The sequence below is a fragment of the Petromyzon marinus genome, chromosome 13 (assembly GCF_048934315.1).
Source record: "Petromyzon marinus isolate PM22_M1 ecotype Great Lakes invasive population chromosome 13, UKy_Petmar_22M1.pri1.0, whole genome shotgun sequence".
NCBI classification, from domain to species: Eukaryota; Metazoa; Chordata; class Hyperoartia; order Petromyzontiformes; family Petromyzontidae; genus Petromyzon; species Petromyzon marinus.
The window spans coordinates 11,359,565-11,386,565 of record NC_133679.1 but is presented as its reverse complement, the minus strand read 5'-3'; the positions used below and the strand labels follow the sequence as shown (position 1 = coordinate 11,386,565).

At 44.9% G+C, this 27,001-nt stretch overlaps 2 protein-coding genes across 6 annotated transcripts in view; both read left to right on the top strand.

Moving 5' to 3' along the window:
- The first annotated feature begins 7,115 nt into the window (after positions 1-7,115).
- LOC116942011 (zinc finger protein 474-like) lies at positions 7,116-15,706 on the top strand. 3 transcript variants are annotated; one of them, XM_032953515.2, is made up of 6 exons: positions 7,116-8,380; positions 10,682-11,256; positions 11,881-12,160; positions 12,405-12,823; positions 13,343-13,523; positions 14,105-15,706. In XM_032953515.2, exons 1-6 carry the CDS (start codon positions 8,332-8,334, stop codon positions 14,257-14,259), a joined length of 1,659 nt encoding a protein of 552 aa, XP_032809406.1. In that variant the 5' UTR covers positions 7,116-8,331; the 3' UTR covers positions 14,260-15,706. The 3 variants fall into 3 exon arrangements, with proteins under 3 accessions (XP_032809406.1, XP_032809407.1, XP_075922978.1); XM_032953516.2 differs by having other exon boundaries at positions 7,117-8,514; XM_076066863.1 differs by lacking the exon at positions 7,116-8,380 and adding an exon at positions 8,539-8,844.
- A 114-nt stretch (positions 15,707-15,820) lies between these two features.
- The window catches only part of LOC116942009 (uncharacterized), a 73,066-nt gene continuing 61,885 nt past the window's right edge, over positions 15,821-27,001 (top strand). For all 3 annotated transcript variants that reach the window (XM_076066861.1, XM_076066862.1, XM_076066860.1), the window contains exons 1-8: positions 15,821-18,286; positions 18,750-18,830; positions 18,994-19,122; positions 21,061-21,141; positions 21,515-21,624; positions 24,150-24,235; positions 25,198-25,298; positions 25,607-25,756. In XM_076066861.1, coding sequence (XP_075922976.1) covers positions 18,014-18,286; positions 18,750-18,830; positions 18,994-19,122; positions 21,061-21,141; positions 21,515-21,624; positions 24,150-24,235; positions 25,198-25,298; positions 25,607-25,756 — 1,011 coding nt within the window. In that variant the 5' untranslated portion in view covers positions 15,821-18,013. The remainder of the gene's footprint in view (positions 18,287-18,749; positions 18,831-18,993; positions 19,123-21,060; positions 21,142-21,514; positions 21,625-24,149; positions 24,236-25,197; positions 25,299-25,606; positions 25,757-27,001) is intronic.

Below are 27,001 nucleotides of genomic sequence, written 5' to 3'. Positions count from 1 at the left end.
TGGTGTGAAAAGGGAATTTATAAGAACTGCGAAAGTTTGGGCTACCACTACTTGAAAAATATACTGTACCATTGAAAATTAGTTTAACGTTTGGTTCGATTTAGAACATCTTTCCAATGGTTGCTTAATTTGAAACCATCTTCTCGGTTGAAATTGTGTCTGTGTTTGTAGATCTGAATTGCCTCGTGAACAAATCTCTGATAAAAACCCGTGGGTTTAATAGGTTCTTTGCAAAACTAAATCGCAGCTCTTAAATTCCCTTTTCACACCATCAATAGGTAAACTCCCCCTCCCCCACCCGCGAACCACCGGTATGTGCACCCGCATGTACACCACCTCTATGCTAAGTCGGCCAATCAAATGCTAATTTTTATGCTAATTCCTTTGTCAAGGCACCTTGTTTCCTCGCACACAGCTTAAAGGTCGAGGTCTGAGCGTGGCTGTGTTTCTCTCCAGCGCTGTCCTCGAGACAGCCTGATCCCTTCACCTGATGAAGGCCGCTTGTGTTGTGGCCGAAACGTCGTGATTTTTGTTGTTTTATTTTTTACCTACGTGACTTTACCGAATAGAACCAAAGAGTATTGCGTGTGTAGTGTGTGCGCTACTCGGCAGACAGCTGTCTCCTCGTGCGCTTTCCCTTTGAGCGCCCCCTTTTTGCAACGAATATACCACATGAAGCGAGGGAAGCCTCTAGTATATTATGACATGTACAAGGCAGAGTGAAGCCAAAATTAGGTTCTGCAATGGCATGTCTGTTCTACAAAATAGCCTAATTACAAATTCCATGGTCAGCTGAAAAAAAGTTGTTAGCCTTGTAAATTCCTTTTGTCATTGCATTAGTAAAAAAACAGAGCTGCATCCAAATTACAATGGACATCTGCACAATTACCTTAAACTAGTTCAATCGTGTTTGGACACTCATTCTTTTCAACGTATCCTATCGCTTAACCTTGTATAATTCCTAGTTTTATGCAACACTCTGTGATAGCTTTCCCATGTAAACGCATCTCAACTTATAAAGGCACCCGTGGCAGTGTGGCGCACAACCAATGCATTACACGGTACAATAGCCTTCCAGTAAAATGATTTATCGAGTGCTAAATCGGTGTCAGTGCAATACTATGCTCAAACATACATCACGCAAGATGCATTATTGTTGGGGGAGTGTGGGCGGGGAAAGGCCTTGTGAAAAATGGAAGAAATGATGCCGTATTACATGCCCTTCCAGGAAACAGCACATTCAGCTATTCTCATGCTTACCCATCCCAAACACCGCACCAATCCTCAAGTGGGGGTTGGACTTTCAAACGTATTGATCATAGTAATTAATAGGTTTGGAGGAGTGGGTGCACAGTGGTTAACACGCTGTGCTGTGTGTGCTATAAACACCAGCCACCTGAGTTTGCTATCTGGCCATAGCTAACGTTATGGGAAAGTTATCTCATAAATAGACCTGCCCCCCCCCCCCCACATTCACAACCTGCACTTACCAGCGTGGTGAAGTATGGCAAAACACACCTATGAGAAAACATGTAATGGGGAGATCTTCCTCCATTGGTAGATTGCGAATGGCTTGAATAATTGTTTTGTATGAATAGGTTCAAATCATGCTATTTTATAGAGTACCAATAACTCATATTCCTGGTTGTTTCGGTGAAGTCACGTAGAAGGGAAACAATAAAATAATAAAAATATAAAACAATAACATTCTCACGACGTTTCGACTGCAACACGAGCAATCATCATCAGGTGTGAAAACCACATCATCACATGATGATGATGATTGCTTGTGTTGCAGTCGAAACGTCGTGAGAATTTTATTGTTTTATATTTTTATTATTTTATTGTTTCCCTTCTACGTGACTTCACCGAAATAACCAAGAATATGAATCCCTGCAGTCACGAAAGCTTTAAATCAAAATTCCAATAACTCGTTAATTGTGTTTGTCAGTAAATTATTGTACAATGGTCAGAAGCTGAAGACAATAACAAGCCAAGCTGTATAATGGTTGTAGCCTTCCCCCACCACACACAGATGCATGAACCATCGCTGTATTAAACGTATTTATAGAATAACACAAATCCTTATTAAAGTTATCTATATACTGTATACGCATACACATCTAAACGTTAGGATTAAGTGCTTAAATGTGTGCACAAAAGTTACGGCATTATATTGACTTGTCTAAATGCATTCTTATGTAATGGTTGTGAATGCATTAGGACAAGCAACTTATTTGTTCCAAATGATTAACTTCTTAGATGTTACATAACCAGAATATGTGTCGCTAATAAATTGTTAATTAAAGTAATTAAGCAAGGGAGATTTTACCAGCTCAAACACAATGCTGTGTAATTAATCCATAGTGCAATTAGACCAATAAGACTAAAGGATATTTATTTTCAGGTGGAAAATAGCAGTCTGCTTATTTATGTTATTACCCATCTATAATCACAAAACATAATAGGGTTTATACGATAATGTACCAGTATAGCATTTTGCGTTGAAAAGTAAGCTGCCGTCTAGATGAGCCTTATTGCCAATACTCTATGATAATGTAGCAATATTTAACAAGATGAACTACTAATGAGACAAAAAATATTGAAACTGGTCTTGTTTTGTTGTTCTATACAAATGCAGCCTGGTAATATTGGTCTCAAAAGGTATTCAAATTTTATGTGAAGAGATAAAGGTCTTTACTTAAATTTTAAATTAAGACTTTTAGATCGATGAGCTGTGTCAATGTGGTTGCACAGCCCTGTAGAGGGTTTCTTCGTTTTTGTTTTAACCAATTAACAGAGCTAACAAACCCCTGATACCAAAACAAATCATTGTTTATCAAAAACTCACCCCCCAAAAACACTGTAAATGTTTACTCGATTTACTGTTTCGTCTGAAATTCTAAAATGATTATAAAAACATGTATATTAAATAAAGAGAAAATGCTTAAAATTTTTACTTGAAAACCAACTTACTACTATGCATAAAGGATACAGTACAGTATTTCTTATTTCTCCATAATACCTCCTATGTCTATCAGAAACCTAGATGCTGATGAAGAAATTGCAAGATCTGTAATATGTACAAAGAAGTTTGGAGAGGGTGTTAGGATTACACAAAGATACAGAACGATGAATACATGATCGGAGCACAAATACATGCGTAGTGAGTCCAACTGAGTCGCAGACATTATTCTTCAGAGGCAACACATTTATTACACAACACGTATATACAGAGGAGTAACTGCCCCTTTATTTTCTGTTTGCACAGTCACATAATCACTCTAAGATGTTTTCTTGTTCATGTTTTTGTTTTTTTGGTTGTTGCAGTTGCACCCGATTCAAGAGCCGAATGGCTCACAGGGCTATACCTAATAAATGGAACTATAAATGGAACTGTGAACTATGTCACCAGATACAGCCTCGGGTTCTGACCAGCCAGCCAACTACACATAGGAGTTACGGCTACGATGGATCGGACCCTCACTCGGGTCCCCGGCCATGTGTTGGTGCCTCTTCAGACATAGGACGTAGAGCTTCCAGCTTGTAGAACGAAGCGACCCCGGTCCCTCTCAGGGACCCACCTTATATCCTCCCCTCGGCCCCGCCCACCTTCGCGAGAGTTCTAGCTCCCTCTCGATCCCTCTCGAGAGCTCTCCGCGGACACGTGATCACCCCCTAGCCTCCCCCCCCCATCTGGGGGCCTCTCTGTGGACACTCCGGATCACATGTCTACGGGGGCAACCAGAGTGCCATGGCCCGGGGCAACCCTGCCCCTGGGCTGACACTCTCCCACTCCCCCTGGTGGGAGCCCGCACTACACGCTATGCGTGGTGCCTGCGCTATCCCAGCGCTCACCAAGCCCCGCTAGGGCTGGTACTACACCCACCCAAGGGGTGTACGCGATGATGGTGCATTGGACGCCGTGCTGTGCTAGAGCCGGCCTCACTCAGCAACACACACGGTGCTGTCCGCGATGTAGGGACATCGCACGCCACGGCCCTCCCGGGCCGGCACCACACAGTGAAATCCCCGATGTCACTACACATGTTTGAGAAATCAGCTTGACTTTTAATAAATGTGAGCTTGGACATGACACATTGACAGGTGTGATAACTATTCTCGTGACAGAATACCAGCCAAAGCAGAGATGCCCAAGAGGTTGCTACAGCAGAGATAGAGCAATAAGATAAGCGTATGTGCACGAGCTAGATGGATTGTTGTATTGTAGAACCGTGAGGAGGGATAGCATTGACCTTGGGAGTCCTTTATCCAGAAGTGGACATCTCAGATGATGATTGAAAAGAATGCAATCTCTTATATAAGCATACAACGCTTAAAAAGTGCAAATCATCACAATGCACAAAAAGCAAAGGTATATAAATAAAGCTCCGGAAGAAGTACAAATAACTTTAAAACTGCTACAAAAAAAATTCCACTGCAAATTTACATTCATAAAGACACGAAAACATATACAATATGCATGCTGTACACTGTAAAAATTAGGTTCACTCGTGTCTCGTTGAGAAGCCAGTTTATGTTCCAGCAAGTCCACTTTCCGCCGCACGGGTTTATATTGTTCTGCAACTCCGCTATCCCCAGCACGTGCTTCTATTGTTCTGCAACTCCGCTATCCCCAGCACGTGCTTCTATTGTTCTGCAACTCCGCTATCCCCAGCACGTGCTTCTATTGTCCTGCAACTCCCAATTCTCATCCACACACTCTTGTCCACCCCTAACCATCTCCTTCACATCTTCCCTGTCTCGCTCCTTCTCTTTTGAATCCCCAGGCCTCTTACTCATCCCCGCACTTCCCGGAGTGGCTGTCCGAAACAAGAATATCGCATACGATATTGTATTTGCTGGTTTGAACTCTATTATTATTATTATTTTATAAAGTTTTGCTGGCTGGCCACGCACTGCCCAACGCACGTTCTGGCTGGCTGGGGGCCACATGCCACGCAGAGGGGAAGGGGTGCGCGTGTGGGAAATGCGGGTGGGGGGTGCGTTGGGCCTGTCGGAGGGTGAGGGGGGCACGGGGAGTTGCGCAAGAGGAGGGGGACGGGGTTGATGGGGCAAACGGGGGAGTTGTGGGTGGACGGGGTGCCTGGCGGTTCTCATGTGTGAGAGAGAGGGTACGTAGGGGTGGGGAAATGAGGACGTTGGGGGTGGGGGGAGGACTGTTGTTCAACGACGGGAACTTAATACGCGTATATTAAAAAAAAAAGTTTGGCTGGCTGGACAGACGGTCACTTCAAACGGGTGTGCATACTGCTCGTAAAGCACAAAAAGCACAAATAACATTCCGTGTACATAATGTTATTCTTCACGAGGTACGGAACGTTGGCCATCCTGTCGAACACAGTACCACCCTAAAACACATCCGCGTTATCTTGAGGATTGTTACAAATCCCAAATACAGCAACTGTTAAATAGGATTCTAGTTTGATGCAAACTGGTCTCTACATAACAAAGTAATCATTAGCTTTATTGTGGAGAATACGAGTACCACAACACATAAGGAAACTATGGAAAGCTAAATTGTCTGCTTATTTATGTTGTTACTTTTAGCCTCCACAACAACGTTAATACAGAGTCTGTGCAAGTACGTTTTAAATGTTGGTCTTACGGTCCTACAATGCCACCATGTGGATTAAAACGGACATCATGGCCTCATCAGAAAAGTATGTCCACTTGTTTAAAGACACAGCATATGCATTTCCAATAAATATTTAAATACAGTACGCGTATATTTTCTCTTTGCAAAACCACGCATCCATTGACCAACATGTCACGCCGCATTTCATTTAAATTGTAAAGTGAAGTAAATAAAATTGTAATATTTTCGAATTCTATGAAGTGGAAGAAGGAAAAATAGCAGCATTTAAATCAACTAATGTCAATATATCGGACACTTCCCAAATGCCAGTCAAGCTATATCAAATGGCAATTAAAGACATTTGTGACGATGTGTGACGAGGGGGGGGGGGTTGAGAAATGTGACGTCACATCAAAATGCGCAACTTTAAATAAATAGACAACACGTTCTATTTAATTAAATATACTTTTTTAATAAATGTTTTCTCCTACAACATCAGAGTGCAGCGCCACGTTAAATACGCACTACAATGACAATAGTTTAAAGTAATTTGAAGCAGGTTTTTTTTGGGGGGGAGGGGGGGAAGAGCTTTGTGACGTCATAATTGAGGGGCGTCTAACTTTTTGTGACGCCGTGTGACGAAGGGGGGGGTTAAAAATCGTCCAAAATCGCGTGACGTCATTTATGGACGGCCCCAAAACACAACATCCGCCGTTCACCACTAAGTGGCGATTACGTCACCACGGCGTCTGCGCCAGGCTAGGTGCACTTTGAGGCCAGGTAGAAGGTCACACGGGACAGACCCAGGTGCCATGGGTTTAACTGAGACGTCTGGAACATGCACCAGATGTGCCCCCTACTGTGACAGCTCGCTCAGATTTACCCGCCCGGCGCTCCGCTCGTTGATGTGAGCCTCGCTCCTCTGTCCTCCGTTGTTGTTGTTGTTGCTGGAGGGCGACTGCCTCCAATTCCACAGCAGCGTCCTTCACGAGCCTTCTCCACAGAGGCACATCTTGACGCCGCTGGTGCCGGTCATGGGCAAGTCCACTCAGCTCCACATCCTTGTGTACCACATCAGTCCGTCTCGTCTTCTCGCACAATGTCACAAGTTCCCCCGTGTAGCCTCAACAGACTGTTGGGGCAAGTGCTGTTAGCGAGCAGCACCTTTGAAGGTCGGCACGGCGCACGAGGGGGTGGGTGGCCAGCACCACGCCCGACCGCCTTTGTCTCCCCAGTGGCGATGTTTACTACACACCGCACCAGGGACTCATTTGGGGCTGAGTCGACCTAGGGGAGGCCCAGGACCGGGTCAGATATTCGTCACTGGCGTTGGCCGTGAGCAGGAATCGAACTCGGGTAGCCGAGTTCGTCTCTCAGCGCGCTAACCGCTGCACTACCGCTCCCTAAGGTCAGCCACAACACCACCCCCCACCACCACCCCACCATCCCCCCCACCACCCCCTCCCTCGCCCCCCCACCCCATGACGCGTCGCGTGCGTGACGTCGCGCCAGGTCGTCATGAACGCGTCGCCATGGCGACCCCCGACGCCGCAGCAGCTTGCGGCCAAAGCTAGGCCCTCATCGAGTCCGCGTGGCGCGTTCACTCCTCGCTAACACTACTAACCTCCTCCACCACCTCCTCCACCACCTCCACCACGTGACGCCTCGCTAACACTAGTAACCTCCTCCACCACCACCTCCTCCACCACCTCCACCACCACCACCTCGTGACGCCTCGCTAACACTACTAACCTCCTCCACCTCCTCCTCCACCACCTCCTCCACCACCACGACAACGTGACGCCTCGCTAACACTACTAACCTCCTCCACCACCTCCACCACCACGACAACGTGACGCCTCGCTAACACTAGTAACCTCCTCCACCACCACCACCACGTGACGCCTCGCTAACACTAGTAACCTCCTACTCCACCACCTCCACCACCACCTCCACCACCACCACGACGTGACGCCTCGCTAACACTAGTAACCTCCTCCACCACCACCACCACGTGACGCCTCGCTAACACTAGTAACCTCCTACTCCACCACCTCCACCACCACCTCCACCACCACCACGACGTGACGCCTCGCTAACACTTGTAACCTCCTCCACCTCCACCACCACCACCTCCACCACCACCTCCACCACCACCACGACGTGACGCCTCGCTAACACTTGTAACCTCCTCCACCACCTCCACCACCTCCTCCACCACCACGACAACGTGACGCCTCGCTAACACTAGTAACCTCCTCCTCCACCTCCACCACCTCCACCACCACCACCACCTCCACCACCACGACGTGACGCCTCGCTAACACTTGTAACCTCCTCCACCACCACCTCCTCCACCACCTCCACCACCACCACGACGTGACGCCTCGCTAACACTAGTAACCTCCACCACCACCTCCACCACCTCCACCACCACCACCACCTCCACCACCACGACGTGACGCCTCGCTAACACTTGTAACCTCCTCCACCACCACCTCCTCCACCACCTCCACCACCACCACGACGTGACGCCTCGCTAACACTTGTAACCTCCACCACCACCTCCACCACCACCACCACCACGACGTGACGCCTCGCTAACACTAGTAACCTCCACCACCTCTTCCACCTCCACCACGACGACGTGACGCCTCGCCACTCTCCACCGCCTTCACGTCTCCACTCCTTTACTGCACGCATTGTGAGCGCAACATGTGCCGGGAGAAGGGATGCGGCTGCCGGAGCTGGAGGAGGAGGAGGCTGTCTGTGGCGATGCCGGTAGGCCCATTTGGTTGTCTTCACTAAGAGACACGCTTTATTTATTGAGTAAGCAGCCACTGTAGGGCGAGAGAGAGAGAGAGAGTCTGGTGGGGTCCACTCGGCAGCACTCATGAGTGACCGCAAGACCAAAGGTAAGATGGGGTTCGCACAAGTACAGTGTCTATCCACTGCTGGATGAGGAATGGGCCTTCATAGCCCCCCCCCCCCCCCCTTGGCACCTGCTGGGTCTGTACCGTGACCTTCCTACCAGCGGGCCTTCGACACTCCACGTGGCCTCAGAGTGCACCTAGCCTGGCACGAGCGCCGTGGTGACATCACCGCCACTTGGCGGTTGTTGTTGTTGTTGTTGATATTTAACCATACTTCACCTGCGATGGGTCGATGCCGGTTGGTTGTCAACGGGGCCGTAGTACAGCATAACAGCGGTTGTGTTTTCTGCATTGGATCTGCTGCCCACCAAGGTAGCCCTCGCAGCCCCCACCCACACCGGTTAAACAATTACATTAAAATAAAATGATGTACATTAAAAAAAACACATGTACTAGATCATCAAAGGTGAGAATTTCGTCTCGTAACTGTTAAACTTTCAGAACTGCTTGAGGCAAATGGCTCACGCATTATTTAGCAAATTCCACTAACCTTGCCATCGGGAAAGAAGAAGACTCGGTAACTACACCTTTTAAAACATGTATTTGAAAGCGTTAAATGTCAGTGATTTAAATGTGTTTTATCGTAGTATGTAGGTCTGTGGGAGTTATGGAAGGCAGGACGCGGTATTGGAATGGATTTATTGCGCTGCGCCCTGAATTAACAGCTGCTGAAAGTCACCTGAGCAGCTGTTAAAATTACATTTTCACGTAAGGATTAGGCTTTCAAATGTTGTTATGTTACTAATGCCACTTTAGAGATTCACATGAATCGCCACGTCTGTGGGAAGCTGTGAATAGCCATTGACTAGTCCACATTATTCACCGTCTTTTGGTTCAAATGAAAACAAGAGAAGGCAATGTGTTGAAGGAACTGCTATATTTAAGTTGCCATTCAATACTCAATGTCGGCATGACACTAATAGCAAATATACCGTCATTATTGTCCATTGTAAAATGTGTGTGAGACTGTCAAATGTATTAAAACCATTAGAAAGGGTAAATAAAGCTGACACTTTTAAAACTGGAAAATTTAAATTCACTATATATTGCTTTGTTGGCATGGAGCTGGTCACCAGCGTATTTGACATGTTTGTAATAGGTTACCTGCAGATATAAACATGACAATAAACATGTCGCTGTGTGTGTTTTGTCGCCAGTGAAGATTAAACATGCCACAAGTTCTTTCCTGCCACAGGCTAAGATACTGTTGATAATACAAGCCCTTTAAAAAGGAAACGTGCCCTAAAACAAGTAGGGACTTGATTCAATCGGGTACTGAGCCTCAGTGGAACTCTATACCCCATCCAGCTGGAGATGAATGTGCCTTGATTATACTTTAATGATCTCATTGTTTGCTACATGCACAGTACCTTCGGGTTTAAGTTTCAGAAATGATCTGGCCCTTTTAAAGATGTTCAGTCAAGCTAAGAATGCATACAGTTTAGTAATTCTATTATTGTGTATAGTTAGGAGATCCGCAAATAGAAATACAATTAAGGAATATTTTTTGTATTCATATGAAGTATGATTGTAGAAGTCTTGGTTGTCTGCTGTTATGCACATTAGTGTATTCAGGATCTGTTTAAGCAAGTTAATTCAATCGCACTATAAGAACATTTTATATTGTGTATTTTTTTAAATAATAACATTGTGAGAGAACAACATTACAGTCAGTAAAAACGTTAAGATAATGCTTGCTTCTGATGGTATAATAACAAAAAAAGATCACAATGCAGTAACTATTCACTGATTTTATTTGTTCACGCAGGTAAGAAACATTCGTCCTTAAGTTATATTACAAAAATTAGAGAATCTTGGTAAAAAAAAGTAAGTAACAGCAAATAATTATTGAAATCATGAAAAATGATAAAGCTCTTCAGAGACTACCCCAAATTCTAGATTTGAAGCTTTCGTGACAGCTTAAAGGACGCGACCTGGGCTTGGCTGTCTTCACTCCAATGCTGTCCTCTGGACAGTCTGGTCCCTTCACCTGATGAAGGCCACTTGTGTTATGGCCGAAACGTCGTGATTTTTGTTATTTTATTTTTACCTACATGTCTTTACCGAATAGAACCAAAGAATATACTACCCCAAATGCAGTGATCCATACCTATAATAAAACCTATCTTCTTGCCCTCCCTGGTCGAAGTTGTTCAGCAGAAAGCAGCCAATCGAAGCCCACGAGCCGATTTCATTCCTTGCAAACACTGTGGGAAACCTTTTCTGGGAGCACGTTTGCCTACCCATCAACGCAGCTGCGGTGCCTTAAAAACAATTGCAACCACCAAGGCAGATCCAAGTGTCGCCACTTCTGAGAAAGTGCAAAACACTTCAGCCACAGAGGCATTTGGCAAATCACGAAGAGGCCACGATTCGCCAGACATCCTTGCGTCTGGGCCAAGTCATGCTCCTCCAGTGCTACAACAGGAACCAGGCAAAGCAATAAACCACGGAAAGCGACTTTCCAGGCCGAAGACAACCACCCTTCCCCTGCGACCCAACGGGGTGTTTTCACACCCAGGTTTGGAGAAGCCATATTCTCTGCCCACCATACCTCCGAGACGGTCAGCTATGAGAGTGTGCTACATCTGCGGTCGGGAGTTTGGCTCAAAGTCCATCTCTCTGCATGAGCCAAAGTGTCTGGAGAAGTGGCAGATTGAGAATGAGAAGCTGCCAAAGCACCTACGGAGGCCAGAGCCCCACAAGCCAAATACGGACACAAAGGCAGGGAAGCGTTTTTTTATAATTAAATTCGTAATAAGAGACAGCACACCCAGAAAAAAATTTGTATTATAAAGTCTATAATTTCGTAAAACAAAAAGTATTTCATATATAGTCTATACGTTTTGTATCATGTAATATCTAAATGTATCTAAAGTGATCTATACATCAATCATCAAAAAAACTCTTGAGTAAAATATTTTCCAAAAGACAATTGTTTCCTTGTAACGGCCACTAATGATTGTGTTCTTTAATATATGCATATTTTACATTAACCTCTTGATTATAACTGTGATTGTATGGATCTAAACATATTGCTTATTTAAACCTAACATCTATTCACTGCATTGGAAATACATTTGTTTGACAAAATATAAAACACATTTTATGTTACATTAAATATTAGATTTATATGAAAACTATTCAATATTTTTGAAGTAATCCTAACTATAATTAAAATTCCATATGAAAAAAAATGAAATTGCATTTTAAAAAGGAATAAGCAAACAGTAACAGATGTGCTTCTTTAGTGTTTAGCTATCCTTGACAATAATGGCATATTTCTCTTTTTGAAAGTTCATTAATGAAAAGTAAATAATGAAATTGTATTAATTGATCAATTTTCAGTCTGGTGTTGGTGCAGCTAATGACTTGGCTTGGCAGAGTGCTCAGGCGCAGCTTGTTGCATGCGATAACTGTGGCCGCACTTTCTTGCCTGATCGTCTTGCCATCCATCAACGGAGCTGCTTTAAGTCCAAGGAGATTGCTGCCAAGGATGGTGGCCGTAGAGGGCCCTCCCTGTCCCGTGGAGCCACTTTCAGGAAACCCTCAAGCACCGTGAGTTCGTCCTTGCCCGTTGTTTCAGCTCCCAAAGTTCCTGGTGTCGAAAGGCTTGGAGTAGACAATGGTAAGGAAAGGGTTAATACATTAATTCATAATGTGCATTGGGTGTTTCGATATTTGTTTTATATCACAATATGGAAGTAAAGTAAAAAAGTAAAGTGGTTCAATAATAACATACATTAAGCGGGTAATTATAACATACATTTTTGGCACTTGCCATTCGGATTTTTTTAACTGTCAACATATTTACAAAACATCACATTATGTACTGTACATGTACCTACTTGTGCAACCTTGGCTGTGCTTAGGAGGCGGCACGAACAAAAAGAACGGGAGTGTGACGGCATCGCGGCAAGCCACAAAGGCTCCCATGCCACGCACTCTCATCTGCTACATCTGCGGCCGAGAGTTCGGGACAAAGTCACTGAGCATCCACGAGCCACAGTGCCTGGAGAAGTGGAAAAACGAGAATGACCGACTGCCCAGAGAGTTACGCCGGCCGGTCCCAAAGAAGCCACTGGTGGCACAGGCTGGTGGGGGCACCGGGGCAATTGCAGTGAGCAATGAGGCAGCCTGGGAAAGCTTCAAGGGGCAGCTGGTACCATGTTCTAACTGTGGCCGGAAGTTTGCGCCAGACCGTCTGCAGGTGCACCAGCGCAGCTGCAAGGTTAAAGGCCCTGGCGCTTCACCTGCTTCCACTGGACCAGGAGCAAGTGCGGCCGTACAGGTCAAACTCCCATTATATGCTGTGGCCACGGCGATAATTAACTCATTAAAAAAATGGTCTAATACTGCTTTACCTATTCACGGTGATGATTAGCTGTAACATATTCGGTGAAGTATATACAGTGAAATATCGTGTTGTCTTAATTTATACTGAACATAGTTTACTCTGAATGTACAATTCTCTGAAGTAGGGTAATGATATATATATTTCTGTTTATATAGTAAAGCCTTATTTGTCATGTAACCGCATTACTTTAAAATGTATTGTTATGCTCATGATACATGCATAGAATTGTGCATGTGAGAATTTATATTTTAGGGTTTATACGTTTTGTATATAATTGGTTCGTGATAGATTTTATATGCAGCACAATGTCGAAATGAATTATTGAATCGAATTGTAACTCCATATTGTGACAGTTAATCAAATATGTCGAGAGGGAGCAGTGAATTTCTATTTTCCCATTCATTATAAATGAGGCACATTTACGTAATTTTTACATATTTTATTGAAACCCAGCCCAAGGTAATCCGAAAGCCGCAAACGGTTATCTGCTACATCTGTGGACGAGAGTTTGGAACCAAATCTATCTCCATACATGAGCCACAATGCTTCACGAAGTGGCATATTGAGAATGACAAGCTTCCCAAGAATATGCGTCGGCCTGAGCCCAAAAAACCTGAGGTGGCCTTAATTAAATGTAAGTAATGTTTGCAGCAATAAATATTAAATACACTCACCACTCAGCCAATTAACCATTAACTTTCCTAAATCACTTGTCTCTTCTTTTACCAGTCACTACACCACTGTTTTCCTAATGTAATTTGATCATGAAAAGCAACATGCCCATGTGCTTAATCAAGAACATTTTCGCATTGTCTGTTATAATGCATGGAACAGAAATATGGATGGTGACACAAAATGGTGCAAATAACACGAGTTGTATGTCATGAATTAAAAAGACATTGTTCACAGAAACAACCCAAAATTGGCTCGGAAAGAGCACTTCATCGCTAGATGGGATGATGCGCGATTGACGAGACCGGTTGCAATATGGCAGCCAGGAGAGGGATCGCATGCAAACTGACAGTCAGTTTGAGAAGTGGGCGTTGCGTTCTGTTCATATGCAGAAGTGTGATGAATTGTGACATCACGGGACCATGGGGAATGGCTTGGGGAGGTTTTCATCCAACTGTGGATAGATCATGAGCTGATAATGATGATGCACCATGGTAGTGAGGGTCTCCATCTGGCTAACGCTTGTGTTGTGCCTGTGTGCAGCGAGTGGGACATATGACCTGGAGGCAGCCAATGCAGCGGCGTGGCAAAGCTCGCAGGGCCAGCTGGTGCCATGCCCTGTCTGCGGCCGCACATTCCTGCCTGACCGCCTGGCTGTGCACCAGCGTGCCTGCAAACCAAAGCCTGCCAAGGCTTGAGCTGGAACAGCTGGCTCTGGAATAGCTGAAGATGGGGAGGCCTTCAAAAATTGCTTTCTGGGAGCTCTGAATGTTCTTCCAGTTGGTTTCCAATTGTTTAAAAAAAAATAACAGTGGAACAGAGTGGCAAAAAATATACCGGGAAGTTTACATTTACAGCTTTGATGCTCATTAATACATTCACCAACGTGTCGAGGCTAGAAACGTGTCATACTCACTTTGTTGATGCAAACGGGTTATTATACGGATATAAAATAAACAGGTTTGCCTTTAATTGTCTCTTACATGTGCCTACCTTCACAACTGCACCATCACAGCCTTCCCCGTTGATATGCTGTAATGGGTCATTGCTATATTAATGAAGGCCGAATTTGGACCAAACCTTATCCAGCATTGCCCAATGTCAGCATGTTTACCAGACAAGAGCTAAATCAATGAACCTCAAATGAACATAATTGTCTCCTTACTCTACTCCCATGCCCGTGCTCCCCCCTTCAGCAATCAAAGCTTTCAACTGAAACCCTAGTCAGCCTTCACTCAGTTTTCCCTTGCTGCCCTCATAGTCTGGAGCTTCATTTTCCCAGACATCCATATCGTCTGCTTCCTGCCCTATACAATTTCAGAGTCAAGACCTTGTTTCCTCTGTCAATGACTGTCTTGATCTTTTTAAAATAAATATTGTCCACTGTACAGTGTCTTGAGATATGGTTGCATTTAGATACTTTACGAGTTATTAAAGGCGGGCTGGGAGCGAAATGATGAATCAACCAGTAGGCAAGAGCAGTTTGTAGCGGTTTTAGGAAACTTAAAAGAATATACAAATGTGCCTAAAGAAAAAAAAGTTTAAAATCAGTGTACATTACATGTGGGTCCAAAACTTGGATGTTGTGGAAGAAAATGCAAGAAGTAATGTATTTTAACACGTAGGCTTTCATGTATTTTAGGAATTTAAGTAAGAGACATGATGATGGGGCACATGGAGAACATATTTTAGTTAAAGCAATTTAAGTGGGCTCGGGCAGGACACAATACGAGAAGGGATATTGGCCAATGGTCAAGACTAACAAAGTATCAGCCAAACGAAGGGGCTTATGCGAGAGTACGTCTGCTACAGAGATGGAGGGATGCAATCCGCTTGTATGCAGGTGCCAGATGGATTGTTGAATCACAAGACTATAAGAGGTGGTGGCAGTTGAAGAGACCTTAATGATGAACATTTGTATTATATGCACTATTTTGGGGGAATTTTTTTTCACAAATGTATGTAATGATTTTTAATACACATGTGGCAGGGCAAAGTACCAAGATTGTCCAATTGTTTTGCACTTCTGATATGGTATCATACTTTACTCAATGAATGTGACAGTTCATGTACCATTAAATCATAACATGTGTATGTTGAATTATATATAAAATCTCTGATAATATAATAAAGATGTGTACTACAGCCTGTGTGCATGTGCATTGAAATAATAGTTTACAATGGTCAGAGCCATAATGTATCTTTAAAAGTCAAAGCAAATTTCTGCTCTAATGAGCATCTCATTATAAGCCTGAAGTAGTGGTTTAATTATTAATGAATTATGTTATATTCTTGGTGACGGCCGTGTGTATTGGGTAAGAGGAATAGGTCAGTGTTGCTTAGGTTTCAGGGCTCGAATCCTGGCATCCACTGATTAAATAAAATGGTTTCTCAAGTTTAGAAATGCGATGGTCTTAGCCTGGTCACCAATGACTACGCAAACGCCCCTCGACACTTTCAATTTGGTCTCTGACTTAACGCGCTCTATGATTTTAACACATTTAACGCCACAGTCTGCATTTTCTTTTGCCCTTATTGTCACAGACACGTTCACATTCAGCGCAACACGTAAGGACGTGGACATGTGCACGTCTCATGATTTGCCTCTATCTCTCACAAAGCACACACAAGAAGCTAAGGGGGATTTACTGCTTATAAAAACCCATTTATTTCCCCCACCTTCCAGCATAAGAAAACTAAGCAAAAGCTTAGTGCCCCAAACAGCTTAAGGTCCCAGATTAAATAAAAAAGGGATGCACCAAATAGCTCTATTTTAGACCCTAACAGACATAAAAGGTCAATTGACATAAAATATATGAAATTAATCAAATATTTCAGCTGTCTTCTCATCTCACTACATCTTTGTCTCTTGACTACATTTCTCCCATCTGCAGCTCTCTTTTCTAATCTCATTGCACCTCTATCTTTTGTACACATCTCTCATCTAGCTACATCGCTATCTCTTCTCTAAAACGCAATAAAAAATGGGGGTGGGGGGGGGGGTTAAAATAAGACGAGAACAGAAATTGTAAATAAAATACACGTGTTTCACCTTTCATATGTTTTGCTTAGAATAGCAATCACATGTAACGTGCATGCAGGTAATTACTTGCTCACACCGCTGTTGGTGGAAGGGCCTCTGGTGGAGGGGGCTCTGAAGAGCCCATCTAGAGCAATGTTTCGCAGCATTTTTTCATGGCAACTGTACCCCCTTGTTGAATTTAGTTCCAACCGAGTACCAGCCCCTTTCCTGACCCAACATGCTTCCGAGAAATAAACGTATGAAGATTTTAACAAATTTTCCATTTTGGGAGGTATCCTAACGAGCCAGTAACTGCGAGCGAATGAAAAACAAAATCAATTGGACGCTCTGCACGCAACGATGTTATTTGTTCGCGCTCGCTGGTTACTCGTGGAAACCACATTTTTTTTACGATCATTGAGTTTATAGAAAGTCTTTTATATCGTTCTAGGCTACCGTAGGACTTAAAAATGCATCGTAGTTATTTAATATTGACAGATTCGTGCATGATTGTTCACCAATTACTCGTGTATGATATGATCTCACGCATTTATAAAGCACCTCACGTTACCCCCTGAGACATTGCCGTGTGCCCTCGGCTGAGAACCACTGCTCTAGGGGGTGTTTAGGCCTACTCTTCTACGCTGACCATGCATCATTGAAAGTTGTGGGAGTTAGCCGCACTTTATCCTACCACACACACACACCCTGCCTGGTGGACCCATATATACTCTTGTTTGGGCAGTGATCGATTGGATTTAAATAAACGTTCCCATTCTTTAAATTGCCACGTTGGAAGATCGAAATTAATCGGTGGCCTCTGCATTTCAATACAAATGTGTGTTTTTTTTTTCTTTTTAATCATCAGATGCTTCAGCAAAAACGATTCATTGCGTTATCACCACACACTCTATGTTTCTCAGTGGCCTGTGTTTTGAGAAAGGCAGATATTTCACCACGACAACCACGGCTAAAGGGTGAAGGAGTGGTGACTCTTGGTGCAGTGACTGCTTGGAAATTTCACGAGTGGCATGTGTAAGCACCACGGGCACAGCCCTCTCCAGGCAGATAAAGGGGGTCTCTTAGTCTTGTTTCCTCAGTCAGACTGTGCCCCCACAAGGCGTGTGCTCCTCACAAGGACACGCGTTTCACTTTGGTGCGCGAAGCCATCGCCGTTTCTCTGCGATATTGAACACTGAGCTGGGACAACTGTTCAATATATATTTTTTAAAAACGTTACTTTTGGCCTCTAATAGCAAATACATTAAGTGAGAGAAGTCATAAATAACTTGGTCACTGTATATGTCATTGGGATGTATTTGCTCATGCCAACAGGTATGTTTTAGAGATAGTGGTTTAGCTATCTAGTTCGTCGATCGGCAGGACTGCAGCGTTACCTATGCCCGGGGAAGTTATCTGGAAGGTTGAAAATGTTCAGCCCTGGGTCACGCACAGCTCAGAGCAGCGGGCATCACAATGCCCCCCGGTTGGGTCCCTCCGTCTTGGGCCAGCACGGCCGGTCCTCTGGCCTCGCGTGCATGTCCACGGTGGCGGCAGGGGACTTCGCCTCTCGACACGCGGCGCCTCCAGAGGAGGGCGAGGAGGTGCAGGCGGTGATGGAGAGAATGGCCCTGGTCAAACTCGCTCGCCATGCGGATCAAACGCAGCAGGAGCTGGAGAAGATGAGGACTCGAGTGGATCGCGTACGTACGTTCTCAATGCTGCGATGGCTTTGGGTGTGCGTTAGCTGGCAGTGGTCGGTGTTGACGACGTTGAAGTCAAATTGTAGAGTGATCGCGTAAATGTATTTGGGAAATGCACTTTGCGAACAAAAATTTAAACACGTGAATAAAAAAAAAACTCGGCACAAAGATCATTTCGATGACCTATGAAGAAAGGCTATTGGCAAAAACATCACATGCTTTGTTTCGTTTATCCATTTAGGGCAGCATTATTGACAAATGTGTTAAGATTGCGTTATTTGTGCTTATGCACCACTGCTAGCGCAGTGTCAATAAAACATGTCTTCTTTGAAAACAGTGGCTTCGCTTGCTCGGTAGCTATTTTTTATGGCAAATAATTGTTTATATAACATTCGCTGTTTTTTTTTTCTATGATGGCTTTCTCTGGACCAGCTAAATATCCGTGTTTGCTCTCTTTCGACAGACGATGGAGGCCTTTGAATTGGGGAACCGTGCTGTCATGGATTCTTTGAAAAGGGCAAATATGGAGTGTTTTGAGAATTTGGTGAGCGCACAGCACACACAGCAGCTGCCGTGGGAGAAAGGAGATATACACCCGGAGTATACTTCACCTGACATTTGTGTTGGTTTTCTGCTATCGTAATTTTCACACAACGCTAAACAAAAATAATCAGTTACCGGTCGTTAATCATCGCACTTATTTTCAGGAACAATTAGAATCATTTCTGTCGAGTTCCGCGCAGAGGCAACAGCACCAGCAGGATACGATGGTGTTCATCGTTGGCTATCAGGAGAAGTGTGCCTGTCGCCAACAGCTGCTGTCCCAGCTCAGCGAGGTACAAACTCTGGCCACATTTTGGGCAGCTTTGTTCAGAGGTGGTATGCGGTGGGGTAAAGCGTGGCGACTTGCACCTCTTCCAAGATGCCTGGCGGATATGGAGAAGTAGAACAAAATGCCATCTAGAGCGGTGATTCCCAACCTTTGTTGGCCCATGTACCCCTTGTTGAATGTTGTTTCAACCAAGTACACCCCTTGCCTGACCCAATATGGGTTCTGAGAAATAAATGTACGTAAATATAGTGATTGCATGTGGGAAAGACAAACAAGATGGAGTGCAGTAATCTGGTATAATCACCAGTAATGGATTTTCAGTTTACATTCATGTGCCTAACTTAAACCGAATTATTTTATTTGTGACAAAGGTAAAAACATACTTTCCACCAGTACCAACATCCGTGCGATTCTGTGGGAATAGCATCTTAGAAACAAAACGATGTAATTTGTGATTTGGAGCTTTCGTGACTGCAGAAATCCATACTCTTTGGTTCTTTCGGTAAAGTCGCCTAGGTAGAAAATAAAATATAAAATATAATCCAGCTGTATTATATTTTTTTCCGCCTGCGGACAACCGCTTGTGTTGCGATCGAAACGTCGTGATTTATTTTATTTTATACCTACGTGACTTTACCGAAAGAACCAACGAGTATTTTAATCAATTGTACATTTTGTGAGGTATTCCAACTAGCTAGTCACTGCAAGGGAATACAAAACATGTCAACGGACGCTCTGCATGCGTGAGGAAATGTGTTCGCGCTCGCTGGTTACTCTAGGAGACCACATTGTTTACCATTGATGAGTTTAGAAATGTATTTTATATCACTCCACGTTACCATGTGCATTTAAATGTTACCGTAATTATTTTATATTGGCGGATTCATACTCTCTAGAAGGGGACTCTCTCTAGAGGGGGTTCTCTAGAGGGGGTTCTCTAGAAGGGGTTCTCTAGAGGGGGTTCTCTAGAGGGCGACTCTCTAAAGGGGGTTCTCTAGAGGGACTCTCTAGAGGGGTTCTCTAGAGGGGACTCTCTAGAGAGTCCCCTCTAGAGAACCTCTCTAGAGAGTCCCCTCTAGAGGGGGTTCTCTAGAGGGTGACTCTCTAAAGGGGGTTCTCTAGAGGGACTCTTTCTAGAGGGGGACTCTCTAGAGAGTCCGTCTTTAGAGGGGACTCTATAGAGGGGGTTCTCTAGAGGGAGCTCTCTAGAGGGACTCTCTACAGGGGTTCTCTAGAGGGGACTCTCTAGAGGGACTCTCTAGAGAGTCCCTTCTAGAGGGGGTTCTCTAGAGGGCGACTCTCTAAAGGGGGTTCTCTAGAGGGACTCTCTAGAGGGACTCTCTACAGGGGTTCTCTAGAGGGGACTCTCTAGAGGGACTCTCTAGAGAGTCCCTTCTAGAGGGGGTTCTCTAGAGGGCGACTCTCTAAAGGGGGTTCTCTAGAGGGACTCTCTAGAGAGTCCCTCTAGAAAGTCCGTCTTTAGAGGGGACTCTATAGAGGGGGTTCTCTAGAGGGGGCTCTCTAGAGGGACTCTCTAGAGGGGGTTCTCTAGAGGACGACTTTCTAAAGGGGGTTCTCTAGAGGGACTCTCTAGAGGGACTCTCTAGAGAGTCCCCTCTAGAGAGTCCCTCTCTAGAGGGGACTCTATAGAGGGGGTTCTCTAGAGGGGTTCTCTAGAGGGGAATCTCTAGAGAGTCCCTCTAGAGGGACTCTCTAGAGGGACTCTCTAGAGGGGCTCTCTAGAGGGACTCTCTAGAGGGACTCTCTAGAGCTCTCTCTATCGGAGGGCCTTCCACTAGTAGTGGCATGAGAGGGTATCCTTATCCTTGAATTCCCAACCACGGCATGAATTATTCATGCAAGCTGCTTACACAGGGTTATTGTTCAAATGAGTTAAGTGTATGAAAGCGTAAATAAAACTAATGTAAACCCTTTCTTGCAGTTTTTTGATCACAGTTCAATACTTACTGATGGAGAATCGTCGAAGGATCTGGACGTGGATATAAGTCACAGCACACAAAAGGTAACTTTAATTCTTAAGCATTTAATCATATTGCCCTGGGGTATCATTGATGCGTCAGCTCACATACTGCACTATGAACCCGACAAAGTGAATTTGATTCCTGGCCACGGCTAACATCAGTGGCGAGCGATATCTGGAACTGGTCCTTGGCCGGCCACCCCTTCAACCCACGCTGTCCAGCGTAGTGAAGTATGGTCAAACAACCATCATGACCGACACAGTGTGAGGAGGCCCTCATCCAGCAGTGGATCGACAAAACGGCTGTACATTTGACACGGCACCGATAAGTATAAATGGTTGGGGGAAAAAGACGATGAAACTGTAATAATAATAATGATAACAGAAGCTTGTTATTGTGCATTTGTTATCAAAGGTTCAAGAGGCTCTGGAGTCAACCAGGCAGGCAATGGTGCACTTGGGGACGCTGCACAGTGCCCTCATATCGCTCACCAGCCACACGGGCAGTGCCAAGGAGAAAAAGAGGTACGGTGCATTGCACAGCCACACAGGACGTTGACGGTGCCCTACGAAGTGAATGGTACTCGGCGGTTATTGGCCAGATTACAGATGGGGGATCCGTGACTCAGAACTGAACCAGCTGTCGGTGTGATACTGTGTATAATAGAGGTTCCATCGTCAGCACAATCAGCGTGACGTTATAGGTGTCTCTTTGCAGTGGCCGAGGAGGTGTTATCTCCCTCGTCTGGCATGAGATTGATTCTGACCCTGACGATGCCTGTTGTATATTTGGGGTTTGCATGTTCTCTCTTTCCCCCGTGGTCGTGTGACTCTTTCTCCGCATTTATAAACATGCGTTTAGATTAGATTCTTTGCCAACTATAAATTCCCACGTATGGTAAGCCACTTCGATTAGCTATCATGTGCGGCCAGGTCGCCTCTAAAAACAGCTAATAGCTCAGTAGGCTTACCCGATAAAACAGATTAGTATATATAAATATTTTGGGGTTGTCCCGACACCCACGACACCCACAATGGCTCCACCTGGTATAGTTCAGGGAATAGGGGAATGCAACACAATCCTCAAGATACCCTACCCTTCTCGGCAAGAGCTGTGATCAATAGCAGCAAATGAGAAGTGGAATCAGCCTGGCATGAGATTTTTTTTTTACAGCATGGCTAGCACATTCATGTGCCTCCCATCACTCCCCGCTCTCTCCTACTCACTCCCTTGGCTGACGGTGGGGTGCATGGCTGCGTAGGGAAATGCACTCTCCTCGGCGCACAACAAGATCGAGCCAGGTGCAGACAGACGTGGGCTGAGCTGCTCGAGGGCGCTGAGCTGTATCACGGAGAGGGGCGGAATGCAACGCATGCATAATTCATGGAGACACAAACAACGCCGATCGATGCAGGCTCACACAACAGTAGCACAACTCCCACACCGCTAACACCTTACAAGGGTATGGGGCTGCCACTATCGGCGGAATGACCTCAACGGGAGGGAGCTCTAAAGAGCCTCTCTAAAAATGTATTTTGGCCTAATGTTTTTTCGGCACTTTCACGAAGATATGTTGCACTTTACTTCAGAATCATGATATTTATTCATACTGGAGAAATCTGATTAGCTATAAAGCTTTTTTTCATAGATGTCCAGTTGGGGCGGATCAGAACGCTACAACAGGCAAAGCCCACTGAGATATTAGCTTCTTCTTCAGAAGCGAGCAGGCCACAAATCATGGCTTAACGAAGTGGCTTATCGCGTGGAAATTTTAGCCACCAAATCATCTTAATAATCTTCTTCACCTTACACAACCTGCCGATCGACTATGGTGCACCCATTTACACTGCTGGGTGGGCAAAGGCGGGGGGAGATTTTAAAGACACTTGGGCCATCGTTTCGACTTCCGCGCCGGGAGATCGAATCAAATCGAATTGCCGACCTCTGGCTTGCAAGTCCAGCGTGCGAACCATCACGCCGCTGCTGCACGCCACTAACGCTGTCATGCCCATTCATTTATATCCGTGTATTGAACCTCTGGGTTGCGGTGCGTGTGGGATCAGTGTTTCCTTTTCAACCGTGAATATTGACTCAGATGGCTCAGTGGTGGGTTGAAGTGCAGCCACTTGAGCATGTCCCAGCTTGGGAGGAGTTGCCAACACGCAGCGGCAGGCCACCGTGAGATGAATATATTTATGTTGAACTTCTTTCACACCGTACATAGCCAACCGTGCTAATCGGAGGTGGGTGGGAAGGCCAATAAACTAAACACAGAAAGCAGTTCTGAAACAATTCGTTTAAAATGTTAATTTAAAAGTCTAGTGGCTTCCTAATATCGCAAGAAAGAGTGTTCCAGACGGCCACAGAAGCGCATCTGAAAGTGTGCGATGCGGTGACTGTCTTCGTTCGATGGATAGCCCAAAAAAAATGCACATTACTTTGTCTCTAAGTACACGCGTCGGTGTGAGTGCCACCAATGAGTGAGTGTGGGAAGAGGTAGTGGTTAGCGCACTGCACTACGAACCCAGTAACCCGAGTTCGATTCCCGCTCACGACAGATAACAGTGGCAAATATCTGAATCGGCCCTGGGCGTCCCCTTAGTCGACTCAGCTTTACATGAATACCTGGTGCTGTGTGTAAACCTCAGCACTGGTGGCCGGTCGTGGAGTTGGTCATTCGCCCTCTTGTATGTGGTGCTGGCCTTAATAGGTGCTAGTTAACAGCACCTTCCATAACAGTCTGTTCTGGCTATACGGGGGGATATTTGTATTTGTGAGCAACTTCCACCATGCCAGGTGGCACAGTGGGGAGCGCAGATGGTGCATCTGCCAGGAATCTCAGTCAGTTAGCCCGAAATTATTGGGTCTATCTCATGACATTCCATCAATGAGCTTTCGACACTTCACGTGGCCTCAAAGCGTACCTAGCTTGGCATCACCGATTGGCAGCTGATGTTTTTGCTGGTGTGTGCAAATGATACATTGGTTTCTATTAAAACAGGAGTATAACAGTGAAACTGTGTGTGTGTGTGTCTTTTATTTTACTCAGGGGCAGAACTAAACTTGAAAAATCACTGAAGGAAGCAAAGGCAAAAATTGAGCTTCTGGCAGATAACCTGCAGCAAACACAAACAGGTGAATTAACAATGATTCAGTGAGATTGACATTGCTAGCAACGAACTAACCACTGGTGGCCACCCTAAGCTGTCAGTGTCCCTCATAGTCTTGCAATGTAAAAATCCATGTAGTGTCTGCGCACGTAGATGTCCCCCATACTCCGTTGTTAGTCTTCACTATGATCCATCAGCCATTCTAGCGACGTTCCCTACCCAAGCCCATTTACTTTTCTTAACGGTCAATGAAATGTCTTCAAGCTGCCTATGTTCTCTGGTCCATGCAACCCTCTTCCCGTCTCTCAATGTAATTCCAAGCTTGTACCACTCCGGCTTTCTTAGTGCACTTTTTAGATGTTGTCCCATTGTCTTGATCAGTGCCCATGAATTTGATGCATATTTCAGAACAGGGAACATACACTGATTAAAATATTTCTTGGTTAAGCACATTGGCAACCTGATTTTCATTATTAAGTTCACTTAACAATTATTTTCTTTATCAATGATGATTAATACATCATTAATAAATAACATAAAAAATGCATTAGTAAATCTTGACTTAAAGCTTTCGTGACTGCAGGAATTCATATTCTTTGGGTCTTTCGGTAAAGTCACGTAGATAAGTTCAAAGAATAGAACAAAAAACGACGACGTTTCGATCGCAACACAAGCGGTCGTCATCGGTCGTCATCAGACGATCGCTTGTGATGCGATCGAAACGTCGTCGTTTTTGTTGTTGTTATTTTATTATTTTCTTTGAACCTATCTACGTGACTTTACCGAAAGGCCCAAAGAATATTTCATTAAGTTCACTTTTTTTCGAAAGTACTCCAACCTGCTTGTGCCCGCCTCTTAATTTCACTATTTTGATTAAAGACCGCTTTCAATAAATCTGCCCTGGGTATATGTGTATATATGCTTAAAAAAAAGTGCGTGGCACGCATTGGATGTATTGCATTGCTTATTGGTAAAACCTGGGAACAGATCTCAAGCTAAAAGAGGAAAACATCAAGGAACTCCAAAAGCAAAATAACCTCAAGAATTCAGAGTGTCGGCAACTGAAGGATGAGCGGACATTGACAAAGGTGAGGCATTCATTTTCCAAAATGTTCAATCATTTCACCTTAACTGGGGTCTCACAGATCTGCAAGAGTGTATGTGAATTGTCCTTAAGCATCGGTGATCGTGTCCACAACTTTGGTTGCATGCAAACTAAATCCCTTATATGTGGATGCCGGTGCAACTAATCGCAGGCAGTTGTTCAGCAGTTGCGCACGATCGGTTGCTCAGAACAGACAGACCCGCTCATCGAATTTGGCTGCGCACCTAATCGCTCAGGTGCAAATCCTGCCCTTACAAACGTCATGCTTATTCGCGTTACTCTCATCAACAGAAGCAAGCTGAGAAGAAAAGCCATGAATTGGAAATCCAGAAGGCCCTGTTGGAGCGGAAGACTCGCGAGAGTGAGGAGAATGTTTCAAGGCTGGAGGCTCTTCTGAACGAGACCATCGATGAGTTGAACGAAACACGCGCTCAGTTACAGGTGTGAAGAGCGACCTGCCATGCTTAGAATCAGGGGCTTCATTTCTCAGGCTCAGCCCCGGTCAACTCCGGCCGAAATTAATCCATAGCCTATAATGATAACTGGACATACTTTTAGCCAGCGTGCATTGATTCACATCATAATTGGCGCACTAGATTGGCGAACTGCACACATTCAACCCAACGAGCAAGCAGTCGACCATGTATCCTGAACTCATGCAAAGGGCTAATACCCTGAGATTGACGTTTGCATTGCCAATCGCCTTCAGCCGTGTCATTGACCACCCGCTAGATTTTGATTGAGTACACTGGTATTAACCTCATCACCCAGAATGCGTCGAATCTTCGTCAGGTCGGGGAAGCTAAGCAGAGTTGAGCCTGGATAGTGCTCGGATGGGAAACCACCATGCGTGCTAGACTGTCCTCAGTTGCTCTGGGGCTGTGTCGGTCAGCAGAGGACATTAGTTGTACTGCACTTCTGTGCTGCCACCTCATCAATCGTGGCGACCGACGTGGTGAAATATGGTCAAATAAACCCCCACGATCTACACGGAGTGCGGGTGTCCTCGTGCAGCCGTAGCCTGACAAAATTGCTGTACTGTACATGTACCTTTTCAACTTAGTATACACGTGCAGCTGTATCAATGGAGCTATGCCTTAGCCACATATGTCCAGTTGATGGCAGTGTCGCCTAGCCATGCGGGAGTAATGTTCAAGATCTGAAAAAGCGATGTGTGTATATATAGCGAGTGCTTTTAAACTTACCAGGAGCAGTCTCCGACTTTGTTTACAGTGCGGTGGAAATCCTACCGAAAGTGCGGCAGAGATTCCTTACAATGCATTCTGGTATGAAGAAGGGCCATTGCCTGAAACGTCGCCTATTATATATTGTTTCCTTTTAGGGTAGGGTTATAGACGAATGTGTTGATGTTGCGTTAATAGCACGATGCTATTGTGCAATATGATGCAATTGCTGGTGTGTGAATGACATTGCTTTTTAATTCACAACACAAATACTTATTTTTAAATCAGCTGAATGATGCCGATCGAGCCTAAATTATAACGAATAGTTTCTTCACTCGATTTGCATGTGTACTTCATATGTGTAAAACGTAAAGGCACAGCCCTGAAATGTCTTCCTAACGCCATTGTCAGTGGAAGGGCCTAAGCCGGAGGGAGTTCAAAATCCCTAAAAAAACGAACGCATGAGTTTCAGCCTTGTAACTACAATCATCGTTCTGATAAG